The sequence below is a fragment of the Oryzias latipes genome, chromosome 11, assembly GCF_002234675.1.
Source record: "Oryzias latipes chromosome 11, ASM223467v1".
NCBI lineage: Eukaryota > Metazoa > Chordata > Actinopteri > Beloniformes > Adrianichthyidae > Oryzias > Oryzias latipes.
In genome coordinates, this window is record NC_019869.2 from 23,154,147 (window position 1) to 23,181,615 (window position 27,469).

General features: G+C 35.9%; 1 protein-coding gene across 1 annotated transcript; it reads right to left on the reverse strand.

Moving 5' to 3' along the window:
- Nucleotides 1-493: 493 nt before the first annotated feature.
- necab1 (N-terminal EF-hand calcium binding protein 1) lies at nt 494-26,276 on the reverse strand. Its single transcript, XM_023960184.1, has 13 exons — nt 26,099-26,276; nt 23,199-23,223; nt 21,290-21,398; nt 17,118-17,143; nt 16,870-16,967; nt 12,384-12,520; nt 7,257-7,378; nt 6,947-7,023; nt 5,889-5,936; nt 4,253-4,365; nt 3,094-3,171; nt 2,749-2,840; nt 494-1,775 (listed from the first exon to the last, which is right to left on the reverse strand). Exons 1-13 carry the CDS (start codon nt 26,183-26,185, stop codon nt 1,747-1,749), a joined length of 1,041 nt encoding a protein of 346 aa, XP_023815952.1. The 5' UTR covers nt 26,186-26,276; the 3' UTR covers nt 494-1,746.
- Nucleotides 26,277-27,469: the final 1,193 nt, after the last annotated feature.

Here is a 27,469-nt window from a genome sequence, read left to right on the forward strand (position 1 = left end):
CAGCCTTTCCAGTGTCTGACTGGTATTCTCAAAGGGTGACAGATTCTCCTGGCAGATGTTCTCATTACATGTTTGAGCCTGTCAGGCCTTTCTGGAATTTTTTTCCTCCCATCTGATTCGACTCACCGCCTGGTGTTGGTCAGCTCTGCCACCCAAGTGTCCGGAGCATAAGGCATCAGGTCAGATGTCACGCCTGCGAGTTTGATCAGCGAGCTGCAGCCAAGAAAAGGGTCATAAAGATGCCAGGTGCACTCGTGAGCATGAACATGATGTTCATTAAAGAGGGCAACTCAAGCAGCTGATTTGGGCTGAGCCCAGGCAGGTGAAGGTCCGGCCACCAGACGCTCGCTCCAGGGTGGTGACTCGCCGACTCCGCAGGTGAGTTCTTGATAATTGGCCGAAAGCAAATGCCAGTAAACAGTTATAATGACCAATGCAGTAATTGCACAATTTAGATACTCAACTTCATTTAGGAATAAATCTCAAACACACATTTCCATCAGATCCATAACATTATAAGCTTTATTCCATAATTTAATTACATTTTAAATACAATTTTCATTTCAAATACAGAAACTGCAGTGTTAACGTTTAATGAGCTCCCTCAAGCTGCTACAGTCATTAGTTCTATTCTGAGTCTGACCTTTCCTCCCAAACACATTTGAATCTTTGTGCGTAGAAACATACACTGAATTAATTTTCTAGTGTCTTCATAAATAGACAATAATCACAAGTAAACACAAAACGTTAATTCTAACATAATACTAACTGTGAGGATAAAATACTTAGTTTAAAAGAAAACTCCGTATGAAGAGCAATTTTCCACTTAACTTTTACCAGCCATGATAAACAGAAATTAGCAATATTTTTTAAAAATTAAGTCCTTGATTTTAAGATGTTTTGAACATTTTTTTTAATCAAATGCAAGAGAAAGTAAACAGTAAAGCAGCTTAAGCTTAAGAAAAGCTTTATTTGCAACTTTCTTTTGTTCTTTACCTAAACTAATTGTTGTACGATATTTTATTGGAATATATTGCTGTTGAATGTCATTATGTACTACATTACCTAAATCTATACCGGCTTTAAACCGCAAGAAGAAGGTACTGGAGTTATAACCTTCTGAAATGTAAAATTTTGTTATGGATTTTTAGCTAAATATAACATACTTTTATATTTGTGAAATATTTTAACTGAATTTTCCGTTTTATTTTCTAAACTAAGCGAGCTTTGTTTTTCCTTTGAAAGATTTTGGTAAACTTTTTACCTCCCATGAACATTATGCTGACATTTGTTTGTTTTCAGTACATGTTCTTCTTAAAATTAAATTCATTTTTTGTTCCTCCATGATTTTGCTGCTGCTATTAACCTGGAAGTTGCGCTTTAAAACTGCTCATCAATGCCTACACAGGTACACACGTACACCCCATCTGTCATGAACATCCCTGGACTGCAGATGGAGTCATAGCCACGGCAAAGTACAGTGACTCTCAACGGTGTTTCTTTTGGGGACGACACTGCATCATCTAGAGATGTGAAAAAAAAGTCCTATGGGGCTGTCTCAGCTACGACCAAACTATGAAGGAACATGGAGGTAATAAATACTAATCACCATGACTTCACAAGTTGTGTTGAGTTAGTGTGTGAGTCTGTGATGACGTGCTGATCTGGACCTCCTGAAGGGCTGACAGGAGTCTGGCTGCTCCTCCCACCCATCAGTGACGATCAGTTGGACGTGCTCCTCCCTGTTCAGTTGTTGTTGAGGACCCACCACGACGCTGCAGCGGAAACCAGAGCGTTGATGGGAGCAACTCCACCCCCCAGTTTAATTAGGGCAGCAAAACATTCAATCGGCCTTCTATATGTTAATCCTGATAATGCAAAACATATTTAGTAAACTTGTGCACAATTGCTTTCATCGCGATTGTGCTAGTTTGTGTATTGGTAGAAGGATTTCTGTGACATTAAATGACTTTGAAGTTGTGTAAACGCTGAGAGGACTTGTCATTTATGAGCAATGTGACGTGATGATCCCAGGCTTGATCCAACCAAACACAGTTATCTTTCTTTTTTCAAAAATGGGTACAGTAAATAAAGCCAAAACAACCCAGCTCTATAGCAGTTACATTTCCAGGTAGTATTTCCTCTTTGTTGTGGGTAATTATAAAGTTAGTTTTATTTAAAACAAAAAATTCGAAATTTGTCAATAAGATCAAATCTGAATAACTCAGCATGGTTTGTCCACTCCGATCATTTTTAAAATTATTTTAAAAGGCTTCCAGGCGGTCTTTTAATTATGGTTATGCCACAAAGAAAAAAAACCCTGGGTCGTTTTCTAGGATATAGTTTCTGCAGAGTGGCAGTAATTCATTAGAAATTCATTTCTGTTGGCATAGAGTAAGCCCACCGCTGTCACCCAACTGCTTCCATGCTCTCCCGCTAGCTTACATCTGAGCAGATGCCACCTCAGACAATGAAGACAAAGACATCCATGGATCTCGTGGTCTGCAAGTGGATGCATCAGAATAGAGCGGAGCAGGGAGCTTGTGGATTGCCGTGGTGGCTTCTGCATCAAAGTTACAAGTCCGCTCCTGATTCATAATAATTTGAATAAAGAAATTTTAATTTTAAGCTAAATTTTATTTACATATTTCCTCAATCATGAAAACAGTTTCAAAAGAACATGTTAAAAACCCCAAAAGCATGATTTTCATCAGTGTGGGTCTTTGATGAAATGTGCAAGTCTCTTACCTGGAACAAGCATGGTGGTTATGGTCTCAGGTGTTTCCAGGAAGTCTACATTTCCCCGCTGAAAAGTTTTACTGTAGTTTGTTTGTAGGTGACTGGAAAGCAGAGGAGAGCCTGGTCATCCATTTGATTATTTCTCCAACTTTACATGTTAAGAAAATGTTTTTATGTTTTATTTTAGGTGTGAGATTTAAAAAACCAAAAACGAAAATAACTAGGGCTTTGAAATATTAATTCTACTGCCATCTATTCCCATTTAGTTGTGTTGGTACTAAAGTAATTAATTTAAGATTCATGAGAAGTCACGGTCTGTTAATCCTACTGCATGTGAGCCAGGCATACGCTTACTTCTTCCACACGTTGTTGTGTTCCCAGAACTCATAGAGAATGAAGCGTGATTCGTTTGCCAGCCGTTGAACTGCAATGCTGCCAAATGCAAAAAAATAGGGAGAACACGTCATGCAGTCATTAATTAGAGTGCTACAAGACATCCCCAAACCCCAAACACAGCCTCTTTTTTTTCCTCATGCTCGTTCACAAAATATGTTGATTAAAAGAATTTAACTTCATCCATCAGTCAAAATCACATTGTTTAGTTCATGTAGTTGCAAAATGCAAATGATGGAACATCTAATCAATGAAATCCTAACTTAATTTTGGTAACAAATAATAATGTTTATGCTCTGATATCCACAGCACATCATGCTCTGAGTTTTCTCCAGACTTTCTTCAACATGTGTGGCGGATTAGTTAAAAATGTAAACTGTAGTAAAAGGAGGTTTGTTTTTGTTTACATGGATCTATAGTACTACTGTTTCTTTTTTTAAGGATGGAGCTGAAGTGAAGAGAATGATCACTTGCACTGAACTGCCTTTTTGTTTTATTTGTGTTGATTTAGGTTTTGGTGAAACTTGAATTAGATTCTGAGTTGTTTTTGGAGTTCTGAAGACTTTGAAACATATCTAGAAACACAGGATGTTTGTGGTATCAGCAATCAGGTTTTAAAACATGGATTACAGTTAAAAATCGATCTTATGCACCCCTGTTTTACTATACAGATCAGTGAAAGCCTTGTTGTTGCCATAATATGTAATTATTTAATATAAGAATTTGTGAACATTAATATGTTTTTAATCAGTAAAAGAACATTTTTATTTAACTCTGATAAGATTTTTATTTTTTTTGGTTTCATTTGACTGATTCCATAAATGTTAGACTATAAAATAAATATTTCTTGTTTTTCTGACCTTTTTAAGCTCCCCTTTAAGTATTTTTTTGGATGACAATTTTTTTTCTCTTTCTCGACTAAAATAAATTTTGAAGTAAAGCTACTCTTCCTTGAGAATAATTTTGGGTTTTTCTACCCCCCTGTGATGGATTGGTGACATGTACAGCGTATATCTCAGTCACCTGAGGATAACTGAGATATACTTTAGAGAGCCTAACTAGAACAAACAAAAAGAGATATTCCAAAAATCAAAAATAATGAAAGAGAATGTGAACTGACTGTAGACATCCAGTCTGGGCACAGGCACACTCCATGTATTGTCTGAGAGCCAAACGGAACTCATCCAGTTCGTCCTCCAGCACTGTGAGCTGCCGCTGGACTATTAGGATGTGCTGCAGAGACAAAAAGCACACGTTCAAAAGGTCAGAAGTAGCCTCTGGTACGAAGACAGTCTGGTGGATTATCTGGAGTGTTCAGATACAGAATTTTTTCCCGTTACTTAAAGTCTCTAAAAACCCGTGAGAAGAGACCATTCGAAAATGTAAAAACCCGACCTCAGCTTCTGATGACATTTACTGCCAATGTAAACAATGTTTGGACTGAGCTGACCTTTTTTCCCCTTCACAGAGAAGCAAGGTGCAACATCTTCATGGTCAGAGGTGTTGACAACGAGCAAAAAAGCATGACAGCAAATAGCCTTTGACTAATTTCCTGTGGCTAGTGACGAACTGTTGACGAATACATGGATGATGAGCGCAGGATGCAAATGATCTGCCTGCTGGCCCTAAGGTACACACTGTGTGGGATAATGAGTCTTGTGCAATGCAAGTCAAGGCCATGTGTGATGAAGTGATGGAAACAGCATTCATGGTTTTGACTGATAAAAAGCCTCAGGATCCTCCCTCTGCGGCTATTTTGACAAATACGTAAACACACTAAAACCAAATACATAGATTCAAACATCAGGCTTGTGTTTAGGATCCTAATCAGCTTTTTCGGTACACAATTTAAAACCCACACAGCAATAAGTCAATTACATGATGATTACACACAGACAGCTGGATTTAATTAAAATTTATAAGCAAGACAAAAGCATCTGATACCCATGCAAGAAAGGTCAGTTTGGACTTATTAAGCTACTTTATATGAAAACAATATATACATATATATATAAAACATTTGTCACCCATTATTTATCATCATTTTTAGCCAACCATATGCTAAAAAACACAAATATACTCTATAATTTCAGGAAATAGCTTTATTTTTTGGTCAAGTCTGAAATTTGTCTTTCACGTTCCCTTCCCACTAACAGCTGACAGCTTTCCAATAATGCAGTTTCTGAAGAATAAATAAGGAGCTCACATTCTCATTACATATTTATTCCTCATAAATATCAATCTGTGTGGAGGAAAATGTACAATTATGGTTTATGGATCTGGCCAGTGAAGCTGTCATCTCGGGCTTCAGGTTCCCGCAGCAGACCTTATTATTCCTAATATTTAATAAATCAGAGTGAAACGAGATGTTTTTGTTTCGGTATGAGTTCCTTTATAGTGAATGTAACCCAGCCTGTGGAGATTTGTATTTGCCTTCCATTCTGCAAAGTGAAAGCTAGAACTGAGGTCTATACCATTTGATGTGGATTTATACAAACACATTTCTCCATCCCACTCCTTAACCGACTCCCTCTAATTGAATATCGAGCCCTAAAAACAAAAAATACGGAGAAAAAAGGAGTGAGGAAAGGATGAGAAAACTCAGAGGACAACTTTAAGTCCCACTGTTGCTATGGCAACCACCTCCTGCTTAATGGTGGCTTGCCCTCCTGTCTGTGCTTACACCATCATGTGAGAACATGAACCCAGCAAGGTGACCACAGCAAAACAGAAGACAGAAGTCAGTGGAGACCAACCGATTTGCTGTCCAGGACCTCCTCCTCCGCTGGCTCCATGCGAATCTCCTGCAACGCAAGAGAAAATTAATAACAGATTTCCTTTTATTAAGGCAGACTTATGAATTCCCACAGCAGCTTCCTTTTAGTCACAGTCTGTCAAGTGCCGATAAAACTTTCAAGGGACAGCTGGCGGCAAAAAGCATAAAACCGAACTGAGAAATGAAGAAAATGCAGAAATGAATTCAACTATTCCAGTTTCTCTCATTTTTTTAGGTTACCGGTACTTTACAAGTTACCCTCCATATGTCATTTGCAAATGTTTGTGTTCCTTCTATTAATAGATTTGTCTATCCATCCATCTTCTGCCTTTCTGGGACTGTGGGGAATCAGCTAACAGGCACTGACAGAGCAAAGGAAAGCAGGTTGGGGTCAGAAAGTATGTTAAAGCCACTGACTGACTTCTTACATTTCTGAGACCCACGGGATAAAAGCAATGACTGAGTGTTGGGGAAAAATGTATGGCCAGCAGATGAACCTTGGCTCTGTAAAGGTGTAATGGGGATTTAAAATGTTCTATATACCAGATGGAGACAGAGCCTTCAGCTGTAAGGATGCTCTCCAGTAGAACCAGCTATCAGCTGGATAAAAGCATATTTTCTGTCACTCTCCATGTCTGCTTCTTTGTCTGTTATGTTAGAACCAAACTGGATTGTCATTTAGTAGAATAACTCTGCTCAGAAAACAAAATTGAATGACAAAAACAGAAGTTTTCCTTTTTTAGCTGTTGCTTTTCCCTAATGCCTATTATTTTGTTTTTTTCTCATTAGATTGAAAACTAACACAGCTGTGAGCAAGTCTGACATTTCCTTCATATGAGATGTGCATGCACTTTGCCTCCACATCTCCCACAAGATTTATTTGCAGCTATTTTTATGAACCTCCTATATGCACAATTTGGAGGTAGTCGAGAGGATTATTAAAATGAACAGCTGTGTGAGACAGAAAGACATTAAAAATAGAGGAAAAAATAGACAGCAATGGTAAAAAAAAAAGGTTGAGGAAAAAGGTCAGATAACCTTTTGTTCTAGACGGTCGATTAGTTTCTGCAGTCTGTTGACCTGGACTGTCCACAGGCCATCTTCATCATAAACACCTGCAGGAAAAAAGGTAAAATTCACATGGAAGTGAATTTGCCAGGATAAGAGAAACAATCATGATGAGTTGTAGAAAGCCGAAACTTATTTTCATACAATTTTAGTTGTTGAGGTTTAAAGAAATGTATTTTTCGTTGGACTTCGGCATTAAAAAGCATGAAAAGAAAGAGAAAAAAATGTATTTTTGCCATTCCATTTGCTCTAAAAATGGAAAACAAGCCAGCCAACCCACCTGAATTGACGAGACTGAGGAGAGGGTTGTTGGGGGAAAGGCTGTTGTTCCTCTGCAGCCTTCGAGTGGAGCGGCGACCTGACAGCTGGATGGACAGAATGTCTGGCTTCACCGGCCCCTGTCTGAAATGACAACACATGTAGTCTGACACAAAGCACACTAGCCTTTTTCTTTTTTTTAAATAAAAAAGAAAAATAATAGGTTAAAATGCAAATTTTAACCATCTCTTTGTCCTTTTTCAGTGAATTTTGACTCTTCCTGCAGTTTTCCGCTTGCATCAAATGCATGAGTCAAGTGATGTTCTCTGCCTGCTGTACAGTGAAGATGTGACAGCATCCCATGATTTCTCTCCATTTCACAATGTAAATTGGCACCCAGGTGAGTGAAGACAGAAGTCTCACGCCGAGTTGGGGCAGCTGAGACTAAATTCATCCAGCTTGAGGTTGTCCTCACTGCATGTCGTGTTGAGCAGCAGGGATGTTAATGCCAGTGACAAGGTGCATGCACCCACAGGGTGACATCACCTAAAATTTATCTTAGCGCTGTCAAGTTATTCGTTCCCATTCTTTGAAAAGACTGCAGGGAATATGTGGGGAACTGTGTCTTCCTACTTTGAAAAAAAGAAAAATGCGTGTGCACATTTAGATCAAAGGTATTTTGCAAACGTTGTCTTCTGGTCTTTTTTGGGGGCATGTTGTGGTTATTTTCCGTTTATCTTAAGGTGAGGAAAAGAAAAACCCACATCAGTCTCTACTGGCATTCAGGCATTGGCCTCATTTGCACTAAATTTCCTTACTCAGATATGCCTGTGAAAGTGACTGAGAGCCATGTTGCCAGGGTGATATTCTTGTCATCCAGTCGGGTAAGGTAGGTCTAACAGAGACACAGTACAGCAGAGTGCCAAGCCTCCGGTGCTTAAGTGAAACACAACAGCAGCGAGGCTGAGAAAACCCATAAAGAGTCAGATAAAAAAGCAGAAAAAAGTTCAAAACTTCATCGTCCAAGAGATAGGAAAAACAACCAAAACGCCAGCATAAACTAAAAAAAATAACTGATGGAGAATTTGAGATTACTTTTAACAGTTTTATGCTTAAAAAGGTTGAGAACATAAATTAAGATGACGTCAAAAAATATGTCAAAACAAGCTAATAACTCAAAAACAATTATATCAGGGACAACAATGATTCAAATACAAAACTCACAACCAATTGTGTTACTATTTGACAGCTTTGAATTCATTGGGTCGATAACAAGCAGTTTCGGTAGAGCCAAAATTATGGTGTTGCATAACATCACTAATATACCGTATTTGAAATATCTAATTAAAAACGAATTTGTGCAAATACATCTGTTCATTGTACGTGAAATTATCAAAGATTGGTTTCTCTATGTTGAAATCCAGTGTTACTGGGAAATTGTTAATTCAATTTATTTTCCACATAGTTCAAAAATAGAAGAATGTAAAAGTCACAAACAGGTAAAAAGTATGCCAAATTAAATAAAGACATCCAAAAATGTCATAATTTTTGCCATACGTTCAGATCATAATATGTAAAAATCCAGGAAAAACAAACCAGAATAAGAGATAGGATTATGGCAAAGACTTCTGTTAAAGTCCAGCTAACAGGTGCTGCCCTGAAATCTTGTGACACACTAAAGGAAGCCAACACACAAGATGCTGTCAGAAACACCATCTGTCACAAAGGTTTCCTGGCAGGAAAGGTCTTTATAAGTTCATATCTTTATTTTATCACAAGCCTACCTTGTAAATTTATAATTTTCTACATATAAAATTACTTAGAAACAGGAAAAATCCTATTGATTTACGACATGTTTAATGTTTTTAAAAACAAAACTACCATTGAGAGTGCTACAATTTAATCAAGGAACCTTTGAAAGTGACTTTCCATTTATCTCGTTAAAAAATGTGGTGTTGTTTGTAGCATTGCCACAAAGGTATCCAGTGGACAAAATCAAAAAAATCTCAATGACGACTGAACAACAGATATGAATAGTCCATGTGGGTTTGAAAAAACAACAACAACAATTGCCTTTACACAAATAGAAACGGTTACTTTGTTTGTACAAATGTTGTTCATAATTCTATGTTGGATTATGTGAATTCTGGAGGAAGTGGGTGGAGTCAGTTTGGGGCGTCGGAAGCTGTAAAAGGAGGAAATAAGGAAAAAGGTTGAGAAAGGCTACAAGGGACCCCAGGAAGAAATAAAAAAGATATATGACCTACCCAAGAAAACCGGATTAAGGGTGGAAACTACAAGCAATCACATTTTGGTGAGATCATTCCATTTTTTTGGATTTACATTTCCTTGTGGATTTATATAAACACTAGAAGAGGGGCTAAAGAGCCTAAAAAGAATGAAAAGAATAAGAGGATTTTTTTTTATTTTGTTTTGGGGAATTTCGAAAATATGTTTGACTTTAGTTCATATTGATTAAAAAAGTTAATGAAACGGTAAATTACTAAACACCCCTAATTTCTGTGAAGACCGTAATTCATACAGCTCGTTAAAGTGCTAAAGTTTTATGAAAATTTTACCTCTTGACTATTGAGATAAGAAATTGATTGATTGATTTCAAGCATTGTAATCAATACAATAAAAAAAATCACGCAGATTTATCAAACTCATTACAGAAATGACAAAAAGCATAGATTAAAAAAAATGAAGGGTGAGTCAACCAGTGAGTCCATTTTTCAGACATGCAGCAAAAAGGCTTAAAAATGTGTTTAGGACAAGAAGAATGAGAAAAAGAAGCTGAAGCTGAAGAAACTAAAGACAGCATAGAGAAAATAGTGCTTCATCGTTGCCCTGGTTTGGCAGAAAGGCCATTTTTTACAGATCAAGAGCCGTAATAAAACTTTAGGAGAATTGAAAAAAAGCCTGTGTCACAAGAAACTAAAAACAGACAACTCCTAAATTTATCCTGTTTTTTCCTTTAATAAAATAATTTCAAGGAAGAAGAATTTTCTAAATTAAAGGTAAATATTTATGAAGGGGAAGTCTTGACAGACTGGTGTGACAGATGTAGTGCTTGTAAAAACCAGCTGCCACAGTGTCAAAGTCAGGAAGAAGCTGTTGCGACATAACCGAGGAAGAACAGGTGTGATAGGGGCCTGACATATAAACAACTTCTGTGATGGATGTAGGACCTTAAAAAACTGCTTTGACCAAGGTGGGGTTTTAAAAAATAAAAAAAAGCTGTTGTGATGGAGCCAGTACAACAAAGCAGTCCACCTCTCACCAGAAGGCCTTTTTTTGCCTCGCTGGCCAATGTGTTGAAGTGTTCTTGGGCAAGACACTGAACCGCACAATCCTTCTGGTGGTTATAGGGTGGCCATCAGTGAGTGAATGTGTGTAGAGGAAAGGGACTTTTGACTGTAAAGCTCTTTGGGCCTCAATCAAGGTAGAACAGCGCTTTATAGTGTACTGCAATTAGTCAGCAAATGCATCAGCTTTCAATAATAGCTCTATTAGGAGCTGTATAATTTTAATAATTAGTCCAGTGAAGATGTGACTCATAAATCTGTCAAATGAGCTTGGTGGAAATCTAAAGTAAACCACCGCTTATTTTGTGGATTCATACAAGTGATTAAATCCAGATAGGTGCCTATCTTTTGAATGCAACCATTTTCTAGTGAGCACTGACGTTACACGCAGGTGCACGAACATGTCTGTAGACAGATACACAGACATCCTTTGCAATGTTTCACTGCGTGAGTCATTAGTGCTAACGAACCCAGACCATGAGTGGTATGCTGAAACTCTGACCCCCCCCCAAAAAAGACAAAAAAACCAGGACTGATCAAGAACTGCGGTGTGAAAGAATGACCTCATTAGTGGATCATTCTTCTCTGAGACCATGTTCGTCCTCATTATCACTCAGTACCTTTCTGAGTATGCTAATAGTTTAACCATGTGATGGCCACATTTTTTTAAAAACATGCACGCATATATAAATGGAGATAAAAGCGGCAGTTTATAAATCATCCAAGCAAGAAGTTGCAGATAAACCAGAAAGACTAGCCAAAGACACACTGTAAAGAAAATCATGTTTTTGGTATTTTTAACATGTTCTTGGGCATTTTTCTCATGATGGAGGACAAATGAAAGGAAATTTAGGCTCAAAATAGCATTTCTGAGTATTTCTTTATTCAAAACGTCGTGAATTAGGAGCAAATGAAAAAATGCCGTTGGAAAAGCTCCCTATTTCACTAGGCTCTGATGGATCCACTTGTAGACGGCTAGATTAACATACATTGTTCACCTCGTCTGAGCTAGAATCTGGCTCTAAACTGTACGGCTGTAAGCTAGCAGGAGAGTATGTAAACAAATGGATGGCAGGAAGTAGGGCAGGCTTACTCCATGTCAACAGTTCCAAACTCTCAGCAACTGGGAGAAGAACAGGAGCGGGGTTGCACTATGCCAACACTCCTGCCCACAACTCAGAGGTGAATTTCTAATGAAATACTGCTGCACTGCAGAAACTATGTCCTAGACATTCCTATTTAACCTTTTTTAAATTAACATTTAAAAAAATATATTTTGTCTTAAAATGGCATTATCATAAATAAAAGACCACTGGGAACGCTTTTATAAAAAGATCACAAGATGATCAGAATAGGACTTTATATGGGAATTAACGGAATTACATTTTAAAATAATTTCAAATAAAAATCTTTCTGGGGAAACCCCTCAATTTGAAATACATTTCTGTCACACAACACTATATATAAATTTTATTGAACATATTGTATTTGACTGAATCAGGGATGTGGCAGCAAAATGCCAAGTTTTTTGTCCTGCATTTCTCTCTGGGCTTCGTTCTCATCCTGTTTAAAAAAAAAACACTATACGCATGGAAATTAAAAAACAACAAAATCCTAAAAAAAAAATTGATAACACATTAAATAATAAACATTGCAATCTTCTTGGTAGGAACACATGTTTTACTGAGATAAAAAAAAAATATACTCCAAAAAGGACTGGACTCAAGGATAAAATCTTGATTCTGTTGTAAAACATGAGGTTTCAATTAATTAACAATGAGGAAAACCACATGTTTTAGTCCTGTTTGAGGACAGGAAGAACCACACAGAACCTGTCTTACTTCTCCTGGCGAGTCTGCTCGGCTGTGGTTTCCATGGCGCACTCCAGCGAGCTCTGAAGTGAATGAAGCTGATTGGTCGTCTCCTTCAACAAGAAACGGGTCACAAACTGCTCCAGGTGGGTGGACTCCTGATAATCCTGTCAATCAAGGTAAGGAGGAGGACAAGTTTGAGTTGGCGGAACCAGAAAGGGGAGCTTTTGAATGTTTTCACATGCCACCTAAAAGTGCAATCAAGAAAAAATTATAAATATTTTAAACTTGAATATGAGTTTTTGATTTAAAAAAACAAGAGAACAAATCTCATGCAAATTTGTAATTTCAATGATCTTGAACATAAATCAATGAAAAGGAAACATCGAAACAATAATCATTGAAGCCAAATCGTTATTTTTTTGCTTTTGGTTGCTCCCCTCAGGGGTCACCACAGAGAACCACAGTGAAAACATGAAGCCAAATTAATTACATTACAGTCCAACACACAGTCAGTTTTAACAGTTTTTAAATGGAACTATTAAGTTGTTGTCAAAAGCTAAATTGTGGCATTTATTTTATGATTTTGTATCACAGCAAAGTAAAAACCAACATTGTTGCATGACATTTTTTGTGTTAGTGATTGTTGAAGTCAGATGACATGTATGTTATGGTTTAGGCCATTCAAATATTGGCACCTTTTCATCTAAAGAGTAAAAGATGCATTTAACCATGGCGGTCAAAAAGCAGGTTTAGAGGAGAAAAAATCAATGTCTTTGATATTTTGGAGGTAATTTTTGGTATTATTTCCAACAAAGCATGAAAGCTAAGTGACTGGATCAAGTGAAAAAGGAGTGATGGGATGCCTGGCACTGCAGGCTTTACTGTGTGCACCTGTTCCCACAGTTCTGAACACTGGCTGTTTTCATGAAAGGTTGGAAAATGACTGCCAATAGGAGTTGGATTAGAAAATGAATAATGCATAAATGTGTTTGTGGCAGGCTGAAAGTAGGCACACACACAAAGATAAAACCGCTGACAAAAAGTGTTCAAATTATGGTGTATTATTATTACTAGAGAAGGCTATTATCTTCCAGCTCAAGCACAGACATACAGACATATCTGCACATGAATGTGATTTCACTCAGACTGAGAATGAGTCATGATGACACAGTAAAGGTCAAACTCTTACAGTCTGACCAGTGTGGGTCCAATCTGCAGTCTGGTAAAATGGATTTCCAAGGACTTTTTCATTTCGTTTTCATTTTGAAGTTAAAAAAAAGTATATATTTTGTATATATTTATTTATTTATTTTTCAGGGAGAAACATGAATAAAATCAAAGCTTTGTTTAGTGCCTTTCATCAAATATTCTACTTGCATGTCCAGCTGTGCACTAAGGCTGCAATCACAGTTGCAATCCTTAATGTCCTACATTTTAGTATGCATTTGTTCAAAAAAAGAAAACGTTCAGATGTGAAATTGAAAGTGGTGGGATGCAAAGCTTATTATTAGAGGTTGTTTTTTTTCTTAAATCTTCACCTGTCTCGGTGTATCCCTGTTTTCTGGTTGAAGTGTCTAAACCAACTTCCGCTCATCTTCATTTGAAAAAAACAAATGTGTTGGAAAGCTTTTCTTTTTCTTATGGTAACATAACTTGGTTGTGATCTCTGTTTCATGAACAAACGCATGATTGAAACCAAAGTAACAAAAGCAACTATATTACAATTCTGTTGAAATACAATTTTTTCAGCATAAAATTTTGTTGGAAATCTAAAAATGCTTTAACCCTTTTTTTTTCAGACCTCAATTTATTTCCAGCTAGAAAAACAAAATCCAATCTGTCACATATTTTTGCTTTCATGTAAATGGTAAATTAAGATATTTTGGAGCTGAATTGGTTTGATGCATATTTGCATCAATAGGCCCTAAACTTTAGGTCCTAAAAGATTGAGAAAAAAAGGATCTGGGGACGTGGACCTTATTTGGTGATAACAATGTTCTTTGATAAATGTTAAAACCAGTGATTCAAACCACTACCAAACAAAAACAGAGTTTTAACTGCATAAACAAAAGATTAATTTGATTTTGATAAAGTATTTAACAAGTATATTAAAGTTGGTTTCAATTAAACCATACTGATCTTCCTATATTCTCTTCAGATAAAGTGTAAGCTCAAATTTAACCCTTTTCTGTTGACCAGTGTTTTAATAAACAGATGAAGCTGGCTGCAATCTATTATTTTTAAAATGTGAGTTCCATCATAATCAAACTACTTTTGAACATATTTCAAAGCCTTCAGTGGGTCTAACTTATGCTTTACTATACTGATATCCAAATTTCATTTATCTTCTTTGATTTTGATTCCATGACTTGTCCTTGCATAAACATATAATTATCTTGTATTAACATTTGTATACAGCAAAAGCTTTACACCACTTTGTGAATGTGCACATATGCAACTAGCCACAAACACACACATTCCAGAGCCAGAGACCACCCACTTTGGTACGTATTCAGCTGAAGATTTAGTCTGTGACTAACGCAGCATCTGTTCCCCTTCTCACCCAGCGCAAAACACGGTGTGTCACTCACTTAGGATTCATCACTGGGGTAAGAAAAGTTTCATGTCAATCTTGTAGTGACATTACTGAATCTATGCATTCAAAGTTGTGTGAAATCCTACGCCCATTTCACCAATAAATACTTGAGGTAAAATATTCACAACAAGGCTTATTAGACTTAAAAAGATGTTATTTTGACATTTTGTCTGCACAAGTAAAAGAATAGAAAGTAGCTATTTTTAAAGAAATAGTTAAAAATAAAATTCGTTTTTTAATAAAAAATGTCAAAGGGAAATTTACTTTTGCAATCCTTTGGCTTTAATTTAGTCTAAAACATTTCCCAAACCAAAAGATTAATCTGCTGATAACGTATCTTTGTTTTTGTCACCAATGAAAACCGACAGCTATCAAATACTGGCTTCGGCTACCACACAATATCCAAGTGGAGACTTCAGTGCAGAACTTTGGAGTGATTTGAGCTGCAAGGAGTGTGAAATGTGTGTCAGATGAGAAACAACAGAAGAAAAGTTGCTAGTAAGTAAAAAAAAAATGCTCTGTGGTGTAAGCACCTCTCTAAAGTCTCCTCACATGTGCCATTTCATTTCTGACATCTCTGATGATTTGTCCTTAAGCTTTCTCTCCTTTGCTCCTTTCATCTTCCCCTCCCCATCTCTGATGAAAAAGGCACTCAACCTCACACAGTTTTGCAGTAAAATCAAATAGTCAATATAGAGATGGTTCAAAAGGCCTTTGTAGTTTATAAAATTGCAACTGCAGTCTGGGTTGCACAGTTTGGCTTGATTTGCTATGGATAATCAACACGAGTCAGCAATGGCTTTTGAATTAAAATCCAAAATAAACTCTTCAAATTTTATTCTGTATGTTATTTATATTATTTTATATAATACGTTTTACCCGTGTTTTATAATTTTATGTGTACTGTCTATCTCAACTGAACTGGAACTGTTGTATTCTGTTTTATCTGCTAAGGGACTTCAGATGGAAATTAGCCTGTGGCCATAATCTGGCATAGTTACATTTGTTGTAATGTTCATCAATAGCATTGTCCCTTTCTCAATAAAGCTAGTTAGTTAAAAAAAAACTGCTTCAAAGCTGGGAGAAACATTCACCATTGGACCTCAAATTTGAGAAATTAAATACACAACTTTAATGTTACAAAAACTAAATACAAGATGATTTTTTTATATTTTGTACATTTCATCCCATCAACCAACTGACAGGGTTGTGCCAAAAGTGTCACATCATATAAGCCACAAGTGCTTCTGCCCTGTCATAATGAATATATAATGTATCGCAGATTTACTCATCTGCTGACCTTATGTGACTTTACCAGAGAGAGTGCACAGGTTTGTACAGAAAGGCCTGAAAGAGCTGGCCACACAAAACTTTGAGCCAGTAGCCCAAAAATGAATGCCTCAGTTATTTTACCTCTTCAAAAAACTCTGACCTGAATGGATGCCGTCTCACTGAGAAGCACCTTTAAATATACATATATCACATCTTTAAAAACATGATCTTTCTTCTTATGATTTCATTTAGGACAAGTTGTTGCAGGATTCTGTTCTTCAAATGAACTTTCAGTAGATGTTTCACTGCTGACAAACACGCACTAACCCATTTGACCATCCCTCTGGCTCATCTAAGAGCAATCTCTGTGAAAATGTCCCCACTAGGTGTTAAACCTTTTTAAATCTGCTCTTAAAACATATTTTTTCACTTTGGCTTTTAACTGAGTTGGAATCCGGACCTATTTTATGTGTTTTATGCTTTATATTTTCATGTGCTTTTATTAATTTTTGTGTTGTTCAGCACTTTGGTGAACCTTGTTCTGTTTAAAGTGCTTTATAAATAAAGTTGAGTTGAGTTGAGTTAAACACCTAGAATGTCATTCTGTGGGTGTTTGCATAAAAACAACCAGTTCTGTTGCCCTACCTTTTTGGTTTTGTCCATAGCCTTCAGTATGGACATGTTGAGCTCCTCCAAAGCAGCAAGAACTTTTTCATATTCACCCAGGTGCTGAGAGAAATAATCTTACAAATATACAGAAACGATGGAAACAGAAAAACGATGACAGACTTAAAAAACACATTTTCTTAGTCACATAAATGTTTTTTCAGATAATAATTTGGCAAATAGTTAATATCTAGAAAGCTTTATCATAAAAAAAAGATTCGGCTTACCACAGAGTTCATCTGTGTCCACATTGCTGCAAAATCACAAGAGAAAAAACGTTGTTTTATTTTTAAATCAGGCTATACTGAGGTTAGATAAGGCAACCTCAAATCCTTTATCATTGCATCATTGTGTAAAGGCGGCCTTATTAAATTTGTCACAGTGTGATGACAAATTGTTTGGGAGAAAAACATGGAATGAATAATTTAGTTGCTTTTTTCCCCCTGGAGTGATTTGTAAGAGGTGAAAGGTTGGACAGGGAATTTTGACGAAAATACTGCTTATTTGTGTGTTTTGTGTGTGTAACCGTATGTCTTGGACTAAAGGATAAAGTAAAACTGAATAGCATAAATGATGTTATTATATAAGTTCATGGTTTTATAAGCCACCTAATCAGCTTTGGTGACACAAAAAATAAAATGAATGTTTTTACACTGACAGAAATGGGAATTTCTCTTAGCTCCTCTATTAGGTGTTGTGTACAACTGAGTTGGGAGCTGCAGGAGGCAGGAAAAATCCCTTAGAGCCGCTGAGGACAGCCAAGAACAGAGAATAACCCATAGATTGGACACTAAACTGTGTGACACACTGTGAAGCAACAAATTATTGCACAAACAACACAGAAAACATTTAAATACCCGCATAGATCGATAGAAACTACAGATTAATCAATCTTGGAGAAAAAATACATTTGAATATTTTAATTGCAAAAAAATTAAAGGGATTATTCCTATAGTACAAATCATGCGCTGTTTCCAGACACTGCATCTTTGTGATAACAGAAATTGTGTATAGCTCTGGCAAGTCGCCAGCAGCCATTGAGGCAGAGCGTGGCTTGGTGACTCATTCTTTGATCAATATCAGCTTCAATCGGAGACTCCAAATTACTCTGCATAAAAATCATCTTCTGCCTCCTTTTGTGTGTGTGTTTTTGTTTTTTTGTTTTTGGAGACAGTGTCGTCTTTTTCCTCAAAGCTTTTTAAAGCGTATGCAGCAAGGCTATAAATCTCCTAATGCTGTAATATTCAATGCAAATGATCTTATTCAGAGATGATCAAATGATCATGATGAGACTGAAAGTTCTCTTTGACTAAAGAAGCAATCAAGCTCTGTTTCTAAAAAGTACTATTAAATGCAAATTTAGATCACATCAACAACTGCAGATGCAGAAATGAAACAAAGACACAGGATCTGTCAGAATTTCAGTATCCCACCGAGTGACTATAGTGTTCAATTTTGATTGTTGTACTTTGGTTTTTGAGTTTGTTTTTTGGATTTACTTGGTACTTTTTTACAAGAACCGTGTTGTTGGTTTACTTTTTGTACAGCACACGTGGGTTTCTTTGAGTCCTTTTATTAGAAAACCTTGTTTTTTTTTTTTTTATCTAGTTTAATTCTCAGAGTTAAATTCCAGTCCATCTCTCACAGCTGGGCTGAGTGTGCAATGATCACAGCTGCTTCTCGTTTCTGGTTATGCTCCTCACTCTGATTCTGTTTTCTGTTCTCTTTGCTTTTCCTCATCCCATCATCTCCTTACACTTTTTTGCTTTTATTTATTAAATCCTAAAAGTGTTTGCTGTTTTTGCACAATTTTTGTTTGATTCATGATTCATAAGTTGTCAAAATGCATTTATATTTTTTATCCTGATACAGGGATTCTCTCTTTTAGAAAAAAATCATTTAACTTAAATATTTACACAGAAAATACACTTTTGTATAAATGTTTGAAGGTAAATAAGGGTTTCATGGCCTATATTAATCCCAAATCAATGCAGGATGTTTATAACAGATCTGTATTGATCTAGATTGAATAAAAATGTTTTTTTTTTCAAATAGTGCCTAATACGAATGTGGCTGTAAAGTACGACCTTCTAAATGTGAATTGAGCAAAAAACAAGCTACATCAAAAGATGACACCAGCCAAAAATTTAATCAAAATGTATATAACGTTTTACTTCTTACTGTAAAAGAGACTTGCAATCGCTCCGGAGAACAAGTTATATAAATGAAATATGTTACATAAGTGAAATCTGCTCCTCTTTTTATGTATTCTGCGTCTCAGCAGATCACTCAATCAAAAATTTCCACAGTGAATCAGTGAGGTGGATGTCGTAGATTTTCAGAATCTCGGAAACTGACATTGCAACACTTTGATTGTATGGCTAAAAATAAAATAGCTAACTGTGGCGCTGAGGGCAAACCCTTAAACATTATCTGTGTCCCAATTCACGCAGGTGTGGATCCCGTTTAAATGTCTGCTCTGAACATGACTAACCTCAATGCTCATTTATGCGTTTTTCACGCAGTGATGGAGCTAAAAGAACTCCAAAAGCAGAAAGCCATCTTTTTTTTTAACTGCAAACTGTGCTCTCAGGATCAATGCCTTTTAAAAGCACACTTGGGCATGTGAGACAAAGTACATATTTTGACATTTTCTTCCTCAATGCCCCCCCAAACATGTCTTCAGCACTTTTTTTAAGTGTACAACTCCAAGAGAATCATTCAATTCATTAAGACTGTTAGGGTGTAGCCAGGTTAGGAATGAAGGGATAAAGTGGGTGCTGTCATTTAATGTATATGTTCTGTTTCTACTTTAAATACCATGATGAAACAATATTATATTTAGTATAAAAGAAAAGACAGATTTAGAGTAATAAACCATTAAACTTAATAATGATTCACATGTAGGTCATTAATGCGTAAATGATGCAGCAAGTCTGGGATAAATGTCAGTCCAGATTTGAATGTAGGTTAAGCAACTTGTAAAATAGTTAATATTTTTAGGTATTACTATGTTATTGCATCTTTATTTTGTTATCCAGAGAATTTCTGCACGTTCAGATAGAAGCCATGAAATTGTGACGCCAGGAGAACCTTTTTAGAACATCTAAATCTACATTGTATTTTTATTATCAAAAAGGAAAAAGATCGACAGCGTCAGTATCCTCTCCTATAAAAGCTGTAGAGACTAGTGCTTTTTCCAGTTCCACTAAAATGTAAGTGCCTGAATGAAACCTCAGAAGCATTAATGATGCTGTGACTTTGAGTCTTCAATGATCCTTTGGATGGGTACTTTAAAACAATTGGGACATAAGAGGAAATTAGATTTTTTTGTTTTTATTACTATGAACAAAATGTGAGGTAATTCACCAAATGTCAAACATTTCAATGCCTTTTAGTAGTGATATATAACATATTTTATTACTTTAGCTTTACAACTGCATGAAAACATCAATGAAGTTCTGAAAGTCAAGAAAACCAGTGAAACAAAAACGGCGAGCAATACTGTAGCTATCCAGCTGTACAGTTTTGAGCCAAATACCAGCTCAGATGAGGAAAACAAAGATGTACATAGATCTATTTGTCTACAAGTGGATGCATCAGAATGGAGCAGAGCAGGAAGCCTGTGGCCTTACAATTGTAGATTTTACTTAACAACTGCAAGGTTTTTCAAACAGCAATTTTTGTCTGCCCAATTTGAATATAAAATTGCACAGAAAGGCACTTTTAAGCTTAATTTTCTTTATAGATGTCCTAAATCATAAGAAAAAAGCAAGAAGAACATATTTAGAAAAACCAAAAACACAATTTTCTTTGGAGTGGGTTTTTAAATTGTTGAAACGTTCAGCGGCAAAACCAGAATTTTTAGCTAACAAAAAAGACCCCATGAAAAACGATCAATTTGAATCTGAAGCACACAACTGTTTTGCACATTTCCTTCTCAAATTATTAAGGGTGTAACAATTAATTGATTAATTAATGAATCGATTTCTATTCCTGCGATCCAACCAGATTGATCTATCTGAGGCAAAATCGAATCGAATAGACATAGACCATTAAAAAATTGGTAAATCAATAATTGGATCAATATTGGAAAATACTATTTGGATGGAGGCATATAAGATATATAAGGAATCTGGAAAATTTCAGCTACACTGCTCAGTACCCAGCTATTTATCTCTGAGTCATACTGGTTGATTTTAGGTCAGTGAATCGAATAAGATCGTCCAAAATGAACCAAAATCGAAATGAATCAAATCAGCAATTGTAAATATTGAATCAAATGTTTGTTAAAAAATAAATATTTAGCAGTCTAACACCATGTCTGCATGTTATTTTACATTCTAAATCTATTTTCTTGTGCTTGAACAAACTGATAGAACCCAAACAGTTGACTTACTCAGTGTTATGAGTATCAATGGTATGGAAGAGCTCCTTCAGCTCGTCAGCAGTCAGAACTCCATCCGAAAAGTAGGATTTGAATTCATCAAAAGACAACTTTCCATCATCTGAGGAAAAAAAACACAAAAACTTTCAGAATAGTTTAAAAAAACAAACAATTCATCCTATCTTTAAAGGATTTTTAAATAGCACAGATAGTCATAGTCATAATAGCCTAAATCAATAAAGTTTATAATGGATGAGCCTTTGAAACTGGAAGGGACTTTATGAAACACTCCTCTGAATATAAAAATATAGAATGCTACGCAGATAGAATATCCTGGGGCAAAGCAAAGCACTAACAACTTGGGCAGCTGAACCTCCATCTGTGTTTTTCCGCTTGTATGGACATGAGGTGGCTGATCTGCACTTCTTCTCTGCCGACCTGCTGTAAAAGAGACGCTCAGTATAGATGCTTTAAGCTACAGGCACCACCGCATCAGAGGAGCATACGGTGACGCACCGCATCAGGGCAGGGAGAAAAAAATCTAGAAAACGTTCGGAACAGGCCTGACATATAAGTGCTGCTATTCGTATAACGCTGAAAACAAACACGTGGGAGGACGTATGCTGCATGACAAGGCCTCAAATCTTTCACAGCGTGGGATGGGTATTTAAGGGATAACGGAGCATGGCATACAAGCAATTATGATAAGCTATTTTTGGTCCTAAGATCTGAAATGGAAGGCCAAATTGGTTTATGATTGGCTTGAATCTTTCAAGACCTCGGTGGACCTGTGGTGAAGATCCAGTAACCAAAAGAGGAAACTTGGATTTACATCTCTCATTGTCTTTCATTTTACAGACATCTTTTTGTCTAATTCTCCCATTTTTGTGTTTTATCTTTGTCAAAAACGTCTACTCTGCTTATAATTTTGTTAAACTTCAGAAAAGTTTAAACACAAAACAGCGGAAATATAATAATGCAGAGGCATCAAATGCTATAACAAAAACACAATTTGCAGGTTTAAAGCACTTTAAGAAATATAATAGAATAAAACAAGAAACAATGTGACAGAACACAACATTTCAGGATAAACTCAGTAAAAAAAAACTTTCCAAAGTCACAAATGTCCTTTTTCAAATATGCTTTTTATTCTTCTGCTCCTAATTCACATTGATTTAAATAATTTTTTTAATTTAAATTTTTTTTTTGTGAAATTATTTTTTTCATGCATGTCTGCACTGAACAATGAGCGGCTCTCATTTCACTGTACGTGCGTGTGATGCGAATTGTACATGTGAATAGTGACAATAAAGGCCTTCTCTTCTCTTCTAAACAAATACTCAGAAATTCAATTTTAAGCTCAATTTTCTTAATATATGTTCTCCATCATCATAAAAAAAATGGCACAAGAACATGTTAAAAACACAATTTTCATCATAGTGGGTCTTAATCTGAATTGTAGCAAAATTATTATATGTCTCCTGTTAATTTGGGTCTCCTAATTTTAAAGTATAGCTGCTGTGGTTTGGCTTTTTGAGGAAAATTCACAGCATGTACATGTTGAAAATGAAAAAGCAGGACAAGTAAATGTGAAAAGGACTTCAATCATCAACGAAACAGCTTGAATTCATTCAGTGGGGACTTCCACGATATTTGACAAATTGTACAAATTGTTGATGTTTTCTCCCTAAAACTGAATCTTAACAGGCATGTTCATTTTCTTGTTTCCATGGAAACTGACAAGAGTGTCAGCAGAGAGTCAGCAGAGAGTCATGAATGGAATTTAATTCAAAAACTACATCTGTTTTCACAAAAAAAGATGTAGGGACTGAGGTGACATTTGAAACAAGTAAACACGCTTTAAAAAAAAAGAAAAAAAAAGAAATCCTTTAAATAAGAAGGCAACTGGTTGTGAACATACCATTTTTATCAGCCCTCCGCAAAATCTGTCAAAGAAAACAGGAAAAAAGTTAACAAAAGATATGGCAGATTAAAGTTGACCAAAAAAAAGTGAATGTGTGTCAGCTCAAGTATGGCAACCATTGATCACCCTTGCAAAAGTAGTATGTCATTGAATTATTGATTGAGCTGTCCTCGTAATCAGAGGAGATAAAAGACAGAGTGGCATGGACCACATCAGCTTTAACCTCCTCCAACCATCAAACTAAAGACAGCGATGCCCACTTTTATTCCATGTCACACTTTCACATATAGGAAACTGGGAATAAGCTGCTAAGGATATGTGTATATGAAAGATTGTAAATAAATCCTTTAATCCATTTTAGTTGTAGATTTTTTCTTAAGTAAAAACTAATTTGTTTAAATTAAATTTACACATTTAAAATATAACACATTTAAGGTTTTGTTGGTCTGTTTAATTCGCTGTTATACCAGTCATAAAAGCTGGCATAAATAAGATGTTCTTCTTGTTTAAATTATTTTATAACGATATGGAGTAGGTGTAGAAGAAACAGAATTTTCTTCTTCACAGTTGCTCAATTGCATTATCAGTATCGAGAATGAATACAAAATTATTTTGTGTATACTGGAGGCTAATAAAAAAAAAGAAAACTTTGTTAAGATGTTTGGTCTGGATTTGAATGTTATGAACTAAATCAAACTATCGATCATCGATCATAGTCTATTCAATTAGAATCTCCTTTTTTTATTTGGTTTGTTGTTTTAATTCACTTTATAAATTCCCAACTATAAGACTTCTAATTTTGATTTTTTTGTAAATGTTTTTGGTTAAAAAGAAAATCAGAAAAAAGGTCTGAACCTGCATTTCAACTGGGACATAGTCTTTCCATATTTGTTTGACATGGCAGCGCATACAACGGAGCAAATAAAGTATTTTTAGTCACCAATTCTCCAAGTTGTTCCACTTAAAATGATGAGGCCTGTAATGTTCATCACAGACACAACGATAACTGTGAGAGACGATATGTAAAAAAACAAATAAAACAGGAAATCACATTTTCCCATATTTTTGTTAAGTATTTATGGTGCAAAAAATTAAGAATTTGGTCAAAAACAAAAGCTCCCTTCAATATTTTGGTCGCGTCTTCAAGGCAGATCTGTCCAAGTGCTGTGATGTTTTGGGGCGGTTCCTAGGCAACCTTCTTTACAGATTCTCGTTTGGATTGCGGTCCAGAGACTAGACCACTCCAGAACCTTGACATGTTTTTTCTTCTTCATAGACACTCCTTCATTACCTGGGTGATGTGTAAACATAATCAGACTGAAAACATCCAGCCATGTTTCATCCTCTCACTGATGGAAGGAAACTGAATCTTACCATATCTGCCTCTATTGACCCATTCCTTAATATGGATCAGTTGACTTGTGAAGCACAGCAGTCTTGCACGCCCATGCTTCACAGTTGGTAGACGGTTCTTAGTAATTCAGCATTTGTTCCCTTCCAAATGCGGTGAGTGGTGTTTTTACAACAGAGTTCCATTTTGGTCTCATCTGACAGTCAGTCAAGTCAGTGTCCTTGTATTTCTTACATTTTCTAATAATTGCTCCAACGGTTGTGTGGTTGATTGGTTCATTCCAGTCTTGTTCAGGTCTACAATCTTGTCCCTGGTGTCCTTCGACAATTCTTTGGTCTTGGTCATGGTGGAGAGGTTGCAGTCTGACTTTTATGCAGGTAACCAGTTCAAACAGGTGACATGAATACAGGTAACACATGGAGGATAAAATAGCTTCTTAAAGAAGAAGAAACAGGAAGAAGAAAAAGGACAGGATTTTTGCTTGTTTGTAGGAGATAAATACTTATTTCTGCATTATACAAACTGATTATTTACAAAAAAAAAAATCATACAGTGTGATTTCCTGAATTATTGTTTTTTCATTCTGTTTCTCCTAGTTGAAGTGTATCTATGATGAACATGACAGACTTCTCTCCACCTCTCAGGGGGACAACTTGCAGGATCTGTTACTGACAAATACTGTTGCAAAAGAATGCTCAAAAATGGGAGACTTGTGATTGTTTTGTTAAAATTCTGATGTCCCAACCCTAAATACTCTTATAAATGTTTATGCAGACGAATAAATATAATTGAGCATCAACAGTGATTTTATTTCACTAATAAAAAAGCAATAAAATGAACACTGCATGAGCAGCAGAAGGACAAAAACACCCGCTCAAAGCTTCTGGCAGTCACACCACACCAAGGCTTACGGCTGATGTGTGCCAGTTCGCCTGTGACAGAGAGCTGAGGTTTTCTCCTCTGTTGCTCTGTGTTACAAGACAGAGTACCTGTCTAACATCAGTAAGACATTTGAAATAATGCCTCCAGCTTTCCACCTTTAATAACTCACAGCGCCCCCCCCTGCTTTCTTCCAACACCAAAGGCAGAATGCAGGTTCATGAAGACATCGTAAAGAAGTGAAAGTTAGAGCAGGAAGAAAATGAAAATGAAGTGGTGGAGAGAAAGAAGGCAGGGAATGACAAAGGTGATGCTCCTGGGAGATCATGTGCTCATGCCACATGCAAATTTGATGTTTCAGTATCCATCGTGTGCAGAATATCTATAATTGAAATCATGAGACTCAAAAGTTTTAAATGTTTTATTAATTTTTTTCTGGTCAATTTCACATTTTGTTTCTTCAGTGGAAGCAAAAACTACACATTTAAATGTTGATTTAATCACAAATAATATGAGAATATAGATTAGCAGCCTTTTCAAATATTTCAATTTTAGTTATTGCTTCAGTGAATAATTCAGACTTTTCTAAATTAAAAAAATATAGCATAGAATAGTAAAGTATTGTACAGTATAGTATAGTATTTTAGAGACGAAAAAATATACTTACATCAATAAAAATGGACATTCCTTTTTTTAGTTCCATTGGAGGGATGAGCTCCTCTGAAACAGCCTGAACTTCTTCAGAACAATCCATCCTTCAGGATGAAGCTTCACAAACTAGAGAGGAAAGTGTTTGTCTGAGCCTCTTCCCCGCTGAAGAAGAGTCTGCGGAAAGAGATGAGATGCAGAAATCAAGTCAAAGCTCGTGTGAAGTCAGAGGAAAACACACACATCTTCCGAAAGATGCTGTCATAATTGTTAATGCTTTAAAAACAAAAGTCTATTTTCAAGCAAATTTTGTGAACTAAATTGATTCCATACTAGTCTAGCTAAAGAATATGCTATTTTGTCAAAGATATTAGGGCATTTGCTTTAATCAAACCAATATCTTTTTTTAAATTGTGCTTTTATTTTGGCAGACTTCCGGTAGGGTGCAGTGTTTCATTACAACACGGATATTCTTACTCGAAGCCAAAGCATCAGCCAGTTGTGAATTCATATAAAAGAATATGAGCTTAATAGGAAAAAAATCCAGTTATTTTTGGAATAACAGAAAAAAGCTTACAGAACTCCAACAGGAGACATTTCAGAAACCTTTGACCAAATGTGCAGCACCGACATGTCAAAACGCAACTTAAGGACTAAATATAGATCTTTATTTTAGAACAACATACAAAAGCCTAATGAAAGGTCGATTCAGCTCGAATGAAAAGATGTCTTTGGACGGTTTCCCTCGGGTGGCTTTTAAAAGAGATTTTCAGTGGCATTTTTGAAAATAAAAGGCTGTGATGTCAGATGTGTTTGCAGCCAACTGAAGTTGAAACTTGTGAATTGTTTCCTTTGAAATTTAAACATATACATTTAATATAATAATATTTGCCATAAATTATGACGTGCATTTTAAGCAGGTGACTCATTTTTATAACGACTACAGAGAAGTGAAACAGTACTTTCTTTTCTTTAAATCTAAAAATTAAATGGGGAAAAAAAAATATTTTCCCTTCTTTTACTAACACTTGCTAAACAGGTCTATTACTAATTTTGATATTTCCCAGTTTGATATATTATTATTTAAGACCTTTTGTAATGGTTGCTTAACGAACCTTCCATTCAGTTTGACTGCGAGAACTTCAGAACCTACAACAGGGCCATCTGGTGGACATTTTGATACAGAAACAATACCAAACTGTGAATATTATTAGAAACCATTAATTGGACGACTCATTTGGTCAATATTATAATTTTATTGCCTCTTACTTAAAAGGAAATTAAGGCATACAGAGAATAAATTGCAAAGGCTTTAGGTCCCTTCACCCTATCACAACAATCAGTTTATGAAAACGTAATAGTGTTTTATGAATGCCAGAAATCCCTTTGC